Genomic DNA, 14,902 nt, shown 5'->3' with positions numbered 1-14,902 from the left:
TGAGGCGCTCCGCGCATGCGCTGCTATCAAACAGGAAGTAAACAAGCAGTGTGTCGCCTGCAGACCCGCGTGCAGCAGCAGGACGGTGGAGAAACGGTGAGTAAAACATGAATCAGCCCGAACTCAGAAACCAGTTCCTCGGTAGACCAGATCAGAGGTTCTCAGAGAACCACAGACTCCAGAACGGTACTGTGGGAAACCGGTGTGGGTCTGACTTTGTGTTCGGGGTGGTGGTGGTGGTGGGGAGGGGGGGTCGCTCTGACTCTGACTCTGAACCGCACATTATCTGAAGACTGGCGGGAACAGCACTGATCAGTTGATTACAGGTATATCAGGAAATGTTTGTATTTCTCTCTCTCTCTCTGTGTCTCTCACACACTAGTCACCTGGAGGGGCTGCAGGTGAGGCAGCTCTCAGATGTGACTTATGTGTGACGTGTGAATACAGCAGGTCATTGTCCAGAGACGTCACAGCGAGTGGCGGGGACTGGCACAGACAACCTCCTGTCCTGTGACAAAGCAGCTCCAGACCTGGTCTGAACCTGATCCTCTGGACCAGGTCCAAGTCAGAGTTGAGTGGAGTCACAGTGAAACTGCTGTTTAAGGCTGGATCCTGGTTCAAACCGGACTCTGTCAGCTGTGTTTGGTCCAGCAGCAGTGAGACAAGTGGACTCGGTGAAATCTGAACTGACTGAATTTATTTCTTCTGTTTCAGTTTCAACCACTAACTGATCTGCAGCATTACCTTTGCACCTCCACCTTCCTCTCCTCTTCCTCCTTCACCATCCTCCTCCTGTCATGAATCCTCCTACAGACTCCCTGTCTCCCTCCCCTCAGAGGAAGAGGAAGAGAAGGTCGCAGAGTCCGGAGGAGTCTCCTGTTCCTGTTGACATTGACACACCTGAGAGAGTAGAGAAGAAGAAGAAGAAGAGGAAGAAGAAGAAGAAGAGGAGACAAGAGGAGGAGGAAGTCATTCTTATACATCCTCCACCTGCTGATGGAGAGATGAACAGCCCCAATGAGAAAAAAACAAAGAAGAGAAAGGAGAGGCAGGAGGAGGGAGGAACAGAAGAGGAGGTGGAAGAGGTGCAGACTGCTGTAGAAACCAGTGGGACAGAAAAGAAGAAGAAGAAACAAAAGAACGGACCGACTGAGGCCAGTGTCGTCATGGTAACAAACCATAACAACAAAGAAACAGATTCTTTGGTTTCGACAGAAATTAACATCAACAGCAGGAAAGAGGAGAAGACGAAAAAGACAGACAGGAGTGAGGTGGTGTTACAGGAACGAGAGACTGTGGAAGAGAAGAAGAAGAAGAAAGAGGAGAGCAGGATGAAAGGAGGGAGAGAGAAGAAGAGAGGGACGAAGAGGATGATGACAGAAAGAGCAGGAGGGGTGAGGAAGACAAAGGGAGGAAGAGCAGCTGTAGAAGAAGAACAGTAAGTTACTCTTGTCTTCTTATGTGAAGAGAAAAAGTTGTGAAGTTGCAATAAAAAATCAAATGTTCAATGTTAAAACCTGCCACCTCCTGAAAATCGACAGTAGTAAGTGAGTCGTGATTGGCCAGTTGGTCCCTGGGAAGGTTGTTCAGACACATTCAGTCATCACAGCTGCAGTTCATGTCGTTAACTAAAATTTATATTTTCAAGGCTCATGATTAGTTTCTCTCTCTAATGCAGCTCAGCGCGAACAACGTTACAACAGCCCTGGACTCAAACCAGTTTCTAATGCCCCTAAAATATACACCTGACTTAATCTGACTACCAATCAATCAGAGAAGCTTTAGGGGAGCAGCTTTTATAAGATGCGTTACAAAGTCGTGATGTTATCAGATAAAAGTCGTGATATCATAAAGGTTGTGATACTACAGGATGAAGTCATTGTTACATTGTGTTGTCAGGCTGGACCTGGCGCTGGTGGAGGAGCTGCAGGAGTTTATTCCGGACGTCAAGAAAAAATCTGTTGATCAGATCAATAAACTGCTGAGATACGACCTGCAGCGCTTCAAGAACTTCAAACAGCTAGGTACTAATACTGCAAACACTTCAAACAGCAAGGTACTAATACTGCAAACAAAGCACTAATACCTGTTCTCCAGGTGTGTCTCTGCGTCGGGGGCGGTGCTCTCAGCAGGAGAATCAGCAAATCAGACAGAACATGTCAGACTTCCTGGCTCTGACAGGCATCAGCTCAGCCAATCAGCTTCTGTTTCCTCAGCGGTACAAAGAGCAGGAGGCGGAGATCAGGAAGCTGAGAGTACAACATCAGTTCCTGGAGAGGATTGGTACGTAAACACATCATCTTCATCTTCAGCAGTGCTCAGTCAGGTCAGGTGTGATGTTCTCCTAAGGGTCTTTGTGGTGCTGCAGTGTGTGGGTGGAGTCAGAGCATGTGGGTGGAGTCTCAGTGCTGTTGTTGGAGGAAAAGTCGTGACATTAAACAATATGTACATCTGTAATCTGTCTGCCTCTCTCTCTCAACCTCTCTCTCTCTCTCTCTCCACCTGTCTCTCTCTCTCTCTCTTTCCACATGTCTCTCTCTCCCTCTCTCCACCTGTATCGCTCTCTCTCCGCCTGTTTCTCTCTCTCTCTCTCTCCCCACATGTCTCTGTCTCCCTCTCTCCACCTGTCTCTCTCTCTCCCTCTCTCCACCTGTATCTCTCTCTCCACCTGTCTCTCTCTCTCCACTTGTCTCTCTCTCTCTCCACTTGTCTCTCACTCTCCAACTGTCTCTCTCTCTCTCCACCTGTCTCTCTCTCTCCACCTGTCTCTCTCTCTCTCCAACTGTCTCTCTCTCTCTCCACCTCTATCTCTCTCTCTCTCTCTCTCTCTTTCCACATGTCTCTCTCTCCCTCTCTCCACCTGTATCTCTCTCTCTCCACCTGTCTCTCTCTTCACCTGTCTCTCTCTCCACCTGTCTGTCTCTCAGCTGAGGGGATCCCTCGAACATGTCATCAGGTTTACACCAGAGCCAAAAAGATTTTTGACGAGAGGAATCATATGGGAAGGTCAGAGGTCAAACCATCAAATAATGTTTCTGTTCTCTATGTTCTATCTGTGGAACCCTCTGATGTGAGTGTCTTCATTCAGGTTCTCAGAGGAGGAGGTGCGTTCTCTGATAAAGTTACAGAACCTTCATGGTAACGACTGGAGGACGATTGCTAAGAAGATGGACCGCAGTGTCTACGCCTTAGAGAAACGCTTCGCCACCATCGGTAAACACTCTGAGACCTGAATCCAGTCTGAGTCTGAACCCAGTCTGAGCCCTGAGCCTTGAATCCTAAACCCAGTCTGATCCTGAACAGTTTTCTCTGTTCCGATCTGTTGGACATCAGAATGTTTCACGACTTCACTGCAGGTTTAAGGTCATCAGATCAACATGTAAACTAAAGCTTACCACCAACAGTCAGACCACCTGATTGTCTGAAGAACAGACAGAAAGTGTTCTCTGGTGGTCATGATGCTGACAGAAGCCTGGTCATGAAGGACCAGGGTTATCATTCTGAGAGGTGAACCAGATCTGCCTCAGACCAGGACTGTGACTTTCCGCAGGACAGAGTGAGATGTCTCTGTCTGAAACTGTGCTGGTCTGAGTCTGGCTTAGGATCAGGATCGGCCCTACAGCTACTACACCTGCTCCTCTTTTTTTTCTCTGTCAGCCACCTACAAATGTTGTAAAGCAGGAACCAGTTCAGGACTGATCCTGGTCTAAGACCCTTCATACATTACAGAACAGGACTCTTTGTGTGTTCATGTGTGTATTCATATGCAGCTCCAGGTCATGGTTCGTGGAGTCCAGATGAGGAGTCCAGGTTGAAGCAAGCTCTGAAGGCTAACCTGGAGGTCGTGGCCCAGCAGAGTCCTGCAGGTCCTGGTCTGAGCAAAGACCAACTGTGGAACAACTTACCCTGGAAGGAGATCAGTCGGCAGGTCGGAACCAGATCCTGGACCCAGTGTCGCCTCAAGTGGTCAGTACTCCAGATGTTTCGGGTACTGGTAGTGGACTGATACTGGTTTTGATCTGGATCACATGTCTGATGCAGATCCATGTGGTGATTCAGAAACATGCAGTTATATCTTTTATTACAGTGGTTCTGATCTAAGAGCTTCTGATACCACAACACATGATATTATAATGAATCATTTATACATTAATTATAACACTTAAATCTTAATCCACTTTGTTCAGGTTTTCAGGTGCCTTAATCCACTTAAAATCTTAATCCACTTTAACTCTCAATACATTTTAAAACTTGATCCACCTTAAATATTAATCCACTTTAAACCCTGATCCACCTTAAATCTTAATCCACTTTAACTTAATCCATTAGTGTCATGATGTCCAGGTTTTCAGGTGTCCAGGTGTGCAGGTCTCCAGGTGTTCAGGTGTACTCTCCATCTGTTTTTCAGGTTCAACATCCTGAAGTTGAAACTGTTTTCAGGTGGCAGCACCAGCAACAGAGGAGCTGAAGGACTTCAGGCTAAAATCCACCTCATCAACATGTAAGATCACATGACACTTGAGCCCGACCAAACCTGACCTCTAGAAATGAGTGTGGACTGTTGGTTCCACTGTGTGAACAGAAAAGAGTAGGAGTTCATTCAAAGGTCACGTGACTACACTGCTCAGGTGTCCACACACTTTTAGCCGTGTAGTGTTTTATTTTCACACAGTTAACACCTTCAACACCTGTCTGTTTGTTTCAGATTGTACAATATGCGTGTGGACGATGCAGCTGACATCAACTGGGACGAGGTTGCTCAGAGTGTCGGGTGAGGTCAAAGGTCACATTGATTGTGACCCTTTTAGGTGTTAGCAGGTGTTCAGTATCTGGGGTATTTAATATGATGTACATAAGGGAATAACTGTAGTAATACTGCAGTAGTCAGATGAGTATTGGAGTAGCAGAAGAGCTGATGTAGTACTCTTAACTGTACTATAGTACTAACTGTAGTATTCAGTGTAGTACTGTTTGTGTTACAGTAAAGTGACTCCCCTGTGTGTTCAGAAGAGTTTCCACAGACTCAAAGTTTCCAGAGTTCCCAACTGGACCAGTTTATCATATGGAGGTGAGTACCACCACACCTGAGCTTACTGATCTCAACACCTGTCAGTACTGTACCAGTCTGCACCCATGTGTACTGTACCTGTCTGTATCTGTCAATACTGTACCAGTCTGCATCTGTGTGTACTGTACATGTCTCTACTGTACCTGTCTGCACCTGTGTGTACTGTACCTGTCTGTACCTGTGTACTGTACCTGTCAGTAACTGTCAGTACTGTGCCTGTGTGCACCTGTGTGTATTGTACCTGTCTGTACCTGTGTGTACTGTACCTGTCAGTAACTGTCAGTACTGTACCTGTCTGCACCTGTGTGTACTGTACCTGTCAGTACTGTACCTGTCTGTACCTGTCAGTACTGTACCAGTCTATACCTGTGTGTACTGTACGTGTCTCTACTGTACCTGTCTGTACCTGTGTGTACTGTACGTGTCAGTAACTGTCAGTACTGTACCTGTCTGTACCTGTGTGTACTGTACGTGTCAGTAACTGTCAGTACTGTACCTGTCTGTACCTGTGTGTACTGTACGTGTCTCTACTGTACCTGTCAGTACTGTACCTGTCTGTACCTGTGTGTACTGTACGTGTCTCTACTGTACCTGTCAGTACTGTACCTGTCTGTACCTGTGTGTACTGTACGTGTCTCTACTGTACCTGTTAGTACTGTACCTGTCTGTACCTGTGTGTACTGTATGTATCTCTACTGTACCTGTCAGTACTGTACCTGTCTGTACCTGTGTGTACTGTATGTGTCAGTAACTGTCAGTACTGTACCTGTCTGTACCTGTGTGTACTGTACGTATCTCTACTGTACCTGTCAGTACTGTACCTGTCTGTACAGCATGTGTCTCTACTGTACCTGTCTGCACCTGTGTGTACTGTACGTGTCTCTACTGTACCTGTCTGTACTGTACGTGTCAGTAACTGTCAGTACTGTACCTGTCTGTACTGTACGTGTCTCTACTGTACCTGTCTGTACCTGTCAGTACTGTACCTGTGTGTACTGTACGTGTCTCTACTGTACCTGTGTGTACTGTATGTGTCAGTAACTGTCAGTACTGTGTCAGTACTGTACCTGTGTGTACTGTACCTGTCTGTACCTGTCAGTACTGTACCTGTGTGTACTGTATGTGTCAGTAACTGTCAGTACTGTACCAGTCTGTACCTGTGTGTACTGTTCCTCAGACAGACTCACTGACAGAGAAGAACATGATTTATCCAGATGAAGCTGAGCAGCAGATTCTGAACATAAAAAATTGTAGTTCTCACTGTCTCCTCTCCTCCTTTCTCCCCTCCCCTCCCCACCCCTCCTCCTCTTCCTCATCTTTGCTCCTCAGAGATCATTGACTTCCTGCAGGAGAGGGAGGTTCCTGTCCTGCAGGGGAAGCTGATGAGGTTCAGCAGAGAGGAGCTGCAGCAGGAGGAGCAGGAGGAGAACAGGTATCAACTGTCAGACATCTTCACCTCTCTGGAGGAGAACCAGGACTTTGTGGAGGTGGACAACAGTCAGCTGACCTTCAGCCAATCAGGATGCAGAAGGATGTGAAGACAGCAGCGCCTTAAAAAGAGACTGTATTTGAAAGGACAGGCCACACCCACCTTTGTTGTGATTGGCTATCTGCAGCCACCTGTCACAGGCAGGGCTTCCTGTCACAGACTGAAACATGTTGAACAAGATGTAAACCAAAGGATGGAAGCTTTTATTTTGAAGGTGCCGATGTTTTAACTTTCTAATGAAATGGGGTTTTTTTTCATCTCATCTGTCTGAGCTGCTTATTGATCATATTAATCAACAGTATTGATCAGAAGGTGTTATTCTGGGTCACGTGATCAGATCTAGACCAATTACATATTAGAAAATGTTAACAGCCTTTAATGGATTGAGATTTAAGGACCTTACATTTTGTAAAATTCCCTTAATTTTCATATGGTTTAAATGATGGGATATTAATCCCCCAAAGCCTCAGATTTGTACTAATATAAACATCCATTGATTAGAGAATAATAATATAATATTGATTTTAATTTTCACTTGAATGTAAAAATGAAGCTTTTCTTACCTTTTTAAATGAAGGGACTGAGTTCTCAAAATTCTGGTGATGGTCACCTGACGACAGGTTATAATGCGTCCTCTCAGCAGGCTGGACACTACAGTTACTTGGTATTGGAGCTAGCTGTTGGCATGCTAACTTCACAAATACACTGAAACAGGTGGACACAGGTGGAACCCACTGAAACATTTTTATGTCAAAATTTATTGTTCTCGTCACATTTAAAGACCAACCTGTGTTACTGAGGTTTTTATTGTCTCATCAGAAACACAGACCCCTGCAACAAGAGTCAATTAAACAACGGTTAACTAACAGAACACTGCCACACCTTTACTGTAGTCCAGTCAGTAGTAGGGGCTTCTGGGTAATGCAGCCCTGAGTGGAACCTGATCTTCTGTTGTATATTTAAATATATTTCCATGATGCTCAGCTGCATGTTTCTGCACCATGATGAAGATAAAAATCGGTTTGTGATGTTTTCTGATAAGAAAAAGATAAGGTCGATGTGACACAACAAACTTTTGACTAAACTTCTGGATCTCATTAGAACACGATAGTCCTGACTGAAACCATGTAAACTGAACGAAGGTATGGAGAACTGAAGTCACAGAACAGCAGAGGGTTCTGGGTACTGTAGTTCATTTAGCTGTGATGGCCTGCATGCTGCTGGTCCTCTTCATGATGTTTGGGACAAACAGAAGTCCTGACGCTCTCTCAATGGTTTCTATGGGAACCAGGAAATCTTCCAGAGGAACCTTCTCATCTATTGGTTTATTTGGTAAAACGTATGAACGAAGCTCCACCCCCCTGCCATTCTCCTGCTCCAGGATCAGCACCTAAGGAGACGTGGGACAGTTAACATCATCTGCTAATAGACAGGTGACATCATCACCATCCTCATCATCAGGTGACTTCACCTTGAAGAAGTGCGTCGGCACGGCAACATGGTTTTGTCCAATAACCTGATAACGAACGTAGAGTTTCCCATCAGCCTCCTGCCTGAAACACACACACATGATGACATCATCCTACAGCTCCTCCTTGAGCACTCAGGCACCACAGAGAAAGAGGCAGAGGTTACCTGGGCAGGTAGAGTGGGCCAGTACAGACATAGACGTTGAGGTAGCGTTTGGTCAGAGAGCGGCAGAGTTTCTCCAGATTGTTCCAGGTGTTCTGGTTCAGGTGAGGGTTCTCATCACAAGAACACACAACACAAATATAAGATGGAGTTTTACTCAGATAGTAACCATCAATTATCAGAAGATGATCAGTCAAGCTGCCATTTGATCAAAATATCAAAATCACGTGAAGAGCAGCTGCAGTTGCGGTTCTACAGAGATTGTCCTACAGATCATGTTCTACAGGTGTGAGGGAACCTGTGAAACATCATTTGTATTCATATCAACATCTGTCAGAATAATCTCTGTCTGTTTCTCTAACAGTTGGTGATCACTTTATTGCAGGACAATCAGCTGTAAACTCTTCTGAAGCTCTGGTAGAGGGACCGCTGGGATTTGGGTTTCCTCCCTGACCAAGACCCTTCATCTGGTCCTTGTTACAGCTCTTCATCTACTGTTCTCCTGGGAACACTCAGATCTTTGTCCTGATCTCTGTCTCAGGTGGACTGTGGGACCTGATACACAGGTGTGAGTCTGAACTAAGTCACCACAGGTGGACTCCAGTCAAGGTCTAGGCTCACCTCGGTGATAATTAAACAAACAGGAACCAGCTGTGTCTGAAGAGATTTCAGTTTTTCATTTTTAATAAATTTCCCCAAATTTCTAAAAACATTTTTACTTCATTATTGTTTACACGTGTGTGTACTGTATATGTTCACTTGTGGTGTATATGTGTAACTGTGTGTGCGCTTACCTGTGGAGCAACGTTGCTCAGGTAGAACGTGTCCTCCATAGCTTTCTGACTCCACTTGTGATTGGCTGCAGCAGCCAGGTGACCTCTGTCGAAGCCACTCCCCCTATAGTCAGCGTTGGTCGATCTGTGAAAGATGTGTACACTGGAAAGGGCGAGGTTAAGTCAGTCAGCGGGTTGACTCCACACTGATGTTTATAGTTGTAAACAACAAGAAGAAACGTTAGACTGAACTGTTTCCTCTTTGTCTCCTACATGTTTCCTGACATGTCCATATTTAGACTTTAATAATTCAATTCAATTCAATTCAATTTTATTTGTATAGCGCCAAATCATAATATACATTATCTCAAGGCACTTTACAGGGTAAGGTCAAGACCTTACTTTGTTACAGAATAAACCCAACAGTTCCCACAAAGAGCAAGCGTTTGGCGACAGGGGGGAGGAAAAACTCCCTTTAACAGGAAGAAACCTCCAACAGAACCGGGCTCGGGGTGGGCGGCCGTCTGCCTCGACCGGTTGGGTTTAGGAGAAGATAGAAAGAGGGGGAGGGGGAGGAGAGGGGAGAGAAGAGAGAGAGAGAGAGAGACCAGGAACAGCTGTGTCGGTAATGGTGTTATCAATAATAATGACAGGTAACAGTGGTTAATAGTAAAGATGAGTAGTGGTGGATCTGGATCCTACTGCTCCCGAGGCAGAGATACCTGCAGAATGAGGACAGAGAGAGGGAGAGAGAGGAGAAGCACAAACTACAGGAGAGAAAAAATACAAAGTTAATGGCATGAAGTTATCGAGAGAGAGAGGGGGAGAGAGACAGAAATAGAGAGAGAGCGCCCAGTGAATCATGGGAATCCCCCAGCAGTCTAGCTCTATAGCAGCATAACCAAGGGATGGGTCAGGACATACCCGAGCCAACCCTAACTATAAGCATTACTAAACAGGACAGTTTGAAGCCTGATCTTAAAGGTAGAGAGGGGGTCTGCCTCCCGAACCCACACTGGGAGCTGGTTCCACAGGAGAGGAGCCTGATAGCTGAAGGCTCTGCCCCCCATTCTACTCTTACAAACTCTGGGAACCACAAGTTGACCTGCATTTAGAGAGCGAAGTGTCCTATTGGGAAAATAGGGAACTATAAGCTCTCCAAGGTACGATGGTGCCTGACCATGAATGGCTTTGTAGGTGAGGAGGAGGATTTTAAATTTGATTCTAGAGTTTACAGGGAGCCAATGCAGAGAGGCTAACACAGGAGAGATGTGATCTCGTTTCCTAGATCCTGTCAGTACTCGTGCTGCCGCATTCTGGATCAGTTGGAGGCTTTTTACTGAATTTTTGGGACATCCTGACAATAAAGAGTTACAGTAGTCCAGTCTTGAGGTAACAAATGCATAAACTAGCTTTTCAGCTTCCTTTAGACATAGAATGGGTCTGATTTTAGCAATATTGCGCAGGTGGAAGAAGGCTGTCCTAGAGACTTGCTTTATATGTGAAGTAAAGGACAAGTCCTGGTCAAAAATGACACCAAGGTTTCTGACTGTAGCACTGGAGGCCAAGGTGATGTCATCCAGAGTCAGTATATTATCACATAGTGTGTCTCTGAGGTGTTTTGGGCCAATTACAATAACTTCAGTTTTGTCTGAATTTAAGAGTAAGAAATTAGTGGTCATCCAGGTTTTTATGTCCTTAAGACACACCTGAAGCTTGGCTATCTGGTTAGTCTCACCTGGCTTCATGGATAAGTACAGCTGGGTGTCATCTGCGTAACAATGGAAATTCATCTGGCGCCTCCTAATAATGTTTCCCAGAGGGAGCATATATAGACTGAAGAGTATTGGTCCTAGCACAGAACCTTGTGGAACTCCATGACTAACTTCTGTGATGATAGAGGAGTCATTATTAACATGAACAAACTGGAGTCTATCTGACAGATATGACTTAAACCAGCTTAGTGTGGTTCCTTTGATGCCGACCATATATAACATAACATAACAACCAATCAAAACACAGTCTCAATATAAAATGTTTTTATGTCCAATCACTTCTGAACCAGTTAAATGTCTCAAACAGATTCATGTTTTTATGAGTCACAGACAGTTCATCACCTGTTAATGATGTATACATGTTAATGACATGTAACACCTGTCTCACCAGTAACACCGTCACACCTGTAATGCGTGTAACACCCGTGATACCTGCCTTGCCTGTAACACCTGTAACACCTGTTTGAATTTACGCTAAAAACTACTGTGTTTCACTTTGGTTTGGTTCATCGCATGCATAAAAATAATACATAATAAATACAGGGGCCGCTTCTTTACCTGTCTCACCTGTCCTCCTGTTTACCTGTCTCACCTCCTGTCCTGTTTCACAATAAACCAGGTGAGGAGGGAACTCAGGAGGATCAAGCCAAGGAAAGCAGCGGGTCCTGATGGCATCAGCTCAAGGCTCCTGAAGTCCTGTGCAGACCAACTGTGCAGGATAGTTGAGCACATCTTCAACCTGAGCCTGAAGCTGGGGAGAGCGCCACAGCTGTGGAAGAGATCCTGCGTGGTACCGGTGCCGAAGACACCCCACCCCAAGGACCTCAACAGCTACAGGCCAGTGGCACTGACATCCCACCTGATGAAGACCCTGGAGCGACTGGTCCTTGTTCATCTTCGGCACCTTGTGAGCTCATCGCTGGACCTGCTTCAGTTTGCCTACCAGCCTGGCGTCGGTGTAGACGACGCCGTCATCTTCCTCCTACAACGATCCCTCTCTCACCCGGAAAAGGCTGGGACCACTGTGAGAATCACGTTCTTTGATTTCTCCAGTGCTTTCAACACCATCACCAACCCACGATCCTGAGGGACAAGCTGGAGTGCACGACATGGATCCTTGACTACCTCACCAATCGGCCGCAGTATGTGAGGATCCAGGACTGTGTGTCTGGCAGGGTTGTCTGCAGTACAGGGGCCCTGCAGGGAACGGTTCTGGCTCTGTTCCTGTTCACCCTCTACACTGCAGACTTCTCCTACAACTCCACCAACTGCTACCTGCAAAAGTTCTCCAATGACTCTGCAATTGTCGGCCTCATTGCTGATGGGTACGAGAGGGAGTACAGAGAACCGACCCAGGACAGGCTGATGAAGAAGGCCAGCTATGTTCTGGGATGCCCCCTGGACTCAGTGGAGGTAGTGGGCGACAGGAGAATGGTGGCAAAGCTATCATCCCTGTTGGAGAACACCTCCCACCCCATGCAGGACACTCTGACAGCACTGAGCAGCTCCTTCAGTGACAGGCTGCTGCACCCACGGTGTGTGGAGAGATACCGCAAGTTTTTCCTTCCAGCTGCTGTCAGACTTTACAACAAACACTGTGCTCAGTAACCACACAGACCAGAAACGGACAACTCACTCACCACCGTACGCTGCTACTGTTGTTGTAAATATGTAATTTTTGTATCTATATATTTTGTATATTATTATATTGTTATTATTTATCTTCCCTAAATATTTGTTATTGCAGTTTCTGCAGCTTTCCTGTTCTCTGCACTGCCCCTTTACTGCTGTAACACTGTGAATTTCCCCACTGTGGGACTAATAAAGGGGACCTTGTCTTTACTTGTCTCACCTGTTGTCCTCTTTGAAGTCGCAGTACTTCCTGTCTGATGGGCCACTCAGTACTGCAGGGTTTAGTCTCTCTATTACCCAGGATGCAGTGCGTGTGCGGGGGTCATATGAGGTGACATAGGACTCTCTGGTCTTGATATTGGCCAGTGACGGGAAACCGTACTTCATCACAGCTCCTGACCCACCTGGACTCACCTGGATGAGCAGACACAGCACAGGTGAGTTGGATCACATGTTACTGATGCACAAGAAGAGCAGCACTGAGACAGACTTCTTAACCAATCAGAGAGCAGGACTGACTCACAGGTGAAGGTGACAGTGAAGATGTTCAAGCACTGATGAAAAAAGGAACAGTGCTGACAGGAACAATGATTACTGATCATTGATTCTCATTAAAGTTCGAGCAGGTCCAGATTCAGAGACTTGGGCCCTGTTTAGAAAACCAGGGCGCATTCAGGTTCACACTGGTGAAGCCCAGACCACCTCTGAATGTGGTCTGAGTGATCAGCTCTCAGTGTGTTCACACCTGAACCTAGAGCTGTCCCCTTGGGAGTGGATCCCCTGAGACACATGTTAACGCAGGTGTGAACAGGTGAAAATTTACATTAACTCCTTTAGAAGAATCAGTGGGAACGTCATCAACACGAGGGAAACTAAAAATTTTCCCACATTTAAACAGCAATAAAATAAACTGAAACAAACGTCAAGAATCAATTCACTGATTCATCTACGAACATTTTTTATATGCCTGTGAAGATTTGATGCTTTTATTTTGTGTAACGTCACAGGATATGTAGAAGTCATTGACCTGAACACACACACAGACAGACAGACACACACACACAGACACAGACACACACACACACACACACACACACACACCGTCAACTCGGAGGCCTGGACTATCGGTACCGGGATCACCGGGACTCGGCTGAGCAGACCGGCTTTGTCCTCCTCCTCCTCCCCGCCTCTGATGCTCAGAAGGCGGCTGAGCGCGGTGCCGAGTCCCGCTCCAAACACCAAGGTCGCTCCGGTCCCACACCACCGTCTCATGCTGCCAGTGGATCGGCTGCTGGTGACGCGCTTCGATGACGTCACATTGCGACATGGAAAACAAACTGATTTGAATCTTTGGATTTGAAGAATTATATATTATAAATTTGGTGATTATTTTAGCAAAATTTAATCTAGATTTAGCTGTTCTAAACCCTTGTTTATAGTAGTTGAAAATGATACCAAACAGGACATTTAAACTATTTTCAACTCCAAAAATAAGAAAGGGTTAGGGTTACCAACAAAAAAACCCTTTGTCTAATATCTTTATTTAGGTCACTCCCCCTGGTTCTGTTATTGTTTTGTATGTATTAATGACTGCTGTTTTTGTGTTGTGTTTTTCTGTTGTGACTTATATGTTCAATAAAGTTGTTGAGAGATAAAAAAAATTGAATCTGTGGATTCATCTTTCTATCTTAGAAGATATTTTATTGTATTCATAAAACGAAATTGTTATTTATATGTTTGAAGAATATCTGAAATATAATGTAAATAACATGTAAATATGTATCAGTGCTGTTGATAAGTATCAGAACCAAAGACTAAAATAATTCAGACCTGTGAAGATGTGGTTTTGTTGTGTTTGTTTTATATTTGTGTGTTTTGGTTGTAGATCTAGGCTGTCTTTGTATCTGTGGTTTGAACTGGCTCTGCTGCTTTAAACACCATTAATGTTCCCATCTCATGCACACAAAATATTACCATTTGTGTGTATGTATGTGTACAGTGTAGTAACAACCACGGGTGTAACAATAACTAATCCTCATGGGTTGGATCATGTTGACTGGCATTGAAGCTGCTGTGATCCCAGGTCTCTAGTATAATGTGTTTAAATGTTTCTTGTGTTCCTCTCCCTCTCTTCAGGTGATCCTGGTCTGTGATGAGTGGATGGCCCTGCCCACAGGGATGATGTGACCTACCTGTCTTTGTTAAATGGTGGGGATTTCCTCAACCTTAATGTCTCAAAATCAAAAGAATTAATTGTTGATTTTAGGTAGAACAGTAACAGACAAACAGCCATGTTTATACACAGTGGGGACACATACGGTGCAGGTATCTGGAAACAGGGTTCCACTCAACTCTAGTTGGATATGACACAGTTCCTGGAGTGAACAACAAATAAATCACTTAACCCAGAAGCTCAACAGTTTTCCAATGTTCTCATGTGTTTGCTAGTTTAATCTGTGTAGGACAACATCAGTCTGAACTGTGAAAGTTTGGTCCCTGATAATTATTGTCCAGCATTGTCCTCTGAAGTATC

At 45.2% G+C, this 14,902-nt stretch overlaps 2 protein-coding genes across 3 annotated transcripts; one reads left to right on the top strand and one right to left on the bottom strand.

Moving 5' to 3' along the window:
- Positions 1–4: 4 nt before the first annotated feature.
- LOC139614759 (transcription termination factor 1-like) lies at positions 5–6,814 on the top strand. 2 transcript variants are annotated; one of them, XM_071472308.1, is made up of 12 exons: positions 39–96; positions 383–570; positions 715–1,438; positions 1,900–2,024; positions 2,098–2,283; positions 2,928–3,006; positions 3,089–3,213; positions 3,771–3,966; positions 4,409–4,501; positions 4,706–4,771; positions 4,983–5,068; positions 6,398–6,814. In XM_071472308.1, exons 3-12 carry the CDS (start codon positions 798–800, stop codon positions 6,604–6,606), a joined length of 1,806 nt encoding a protein of 601 aa, XP_071328409.1. In that variant the 5' UTR covers positions 39–96; positions 383–570; positions 715–797; the 3' UTR covers positions 6,607–6,814. The 2 variants fall into 2 exon arrangements, with proteins under 2 accessions (XP_071328408.1, XP_071328409.1); XM_071472307.1 differs by lacking the exon at positions 383–570 and having other exon boundaries at positions 5–96.
- A 481-nt stretch (positions 6,815–7,295) lies between these two features.
- On the bottom strand, positions 7,296–13,692 carry endog (endonuclease G). Its single transcript, XM_071472309.1, has 6 exons — positions 13,471–13,692; positions 12,590–12,783; positions 8,984–9,125; positions 8,193–8,302; positions 8,029–8,110; positions 7,296–7,947 (listed from the first exon to the last, which is right to left on the bottom strand). Exons 1-6 carry the CDS (start codon positions 13,639–13,641, stop codon positions 7,750–7,752), a joined length of 897 nt encoding a protein of 298 aa, XP_071328410.1. The 5' UTR covers positions 13,642–13,692; the 3' UTR covers positions 7,296–7,749.
- Positions 13,693–14,902: the final 1,210 nt, after the last annotated feature.

This window comes from Trachinotus anak, unplaced genomic scaffold (assembly GCF_046630095.1).
Source record: "Trachinotus anak isolate AG129_WGS33_773 ecotype Australia unplaced genomic scaffold, CSIRO_AGI_Tana_v1 ptg000038l, whole genome shotgun sequence".
In the NCBI taxonomy this organism is placed as follows: domain Eukaryota; kingdom Metazoa; phylum Chordata; class Actinopteri; order Carangiformes; family Carangidae; genus Trachinotus; species Trachinotus anak.
The sequence above is the reverse complement of the archived record's forward strand: the minus strand, read 5'-3'. Positions and strand labels throughout refer to the sequence as shown.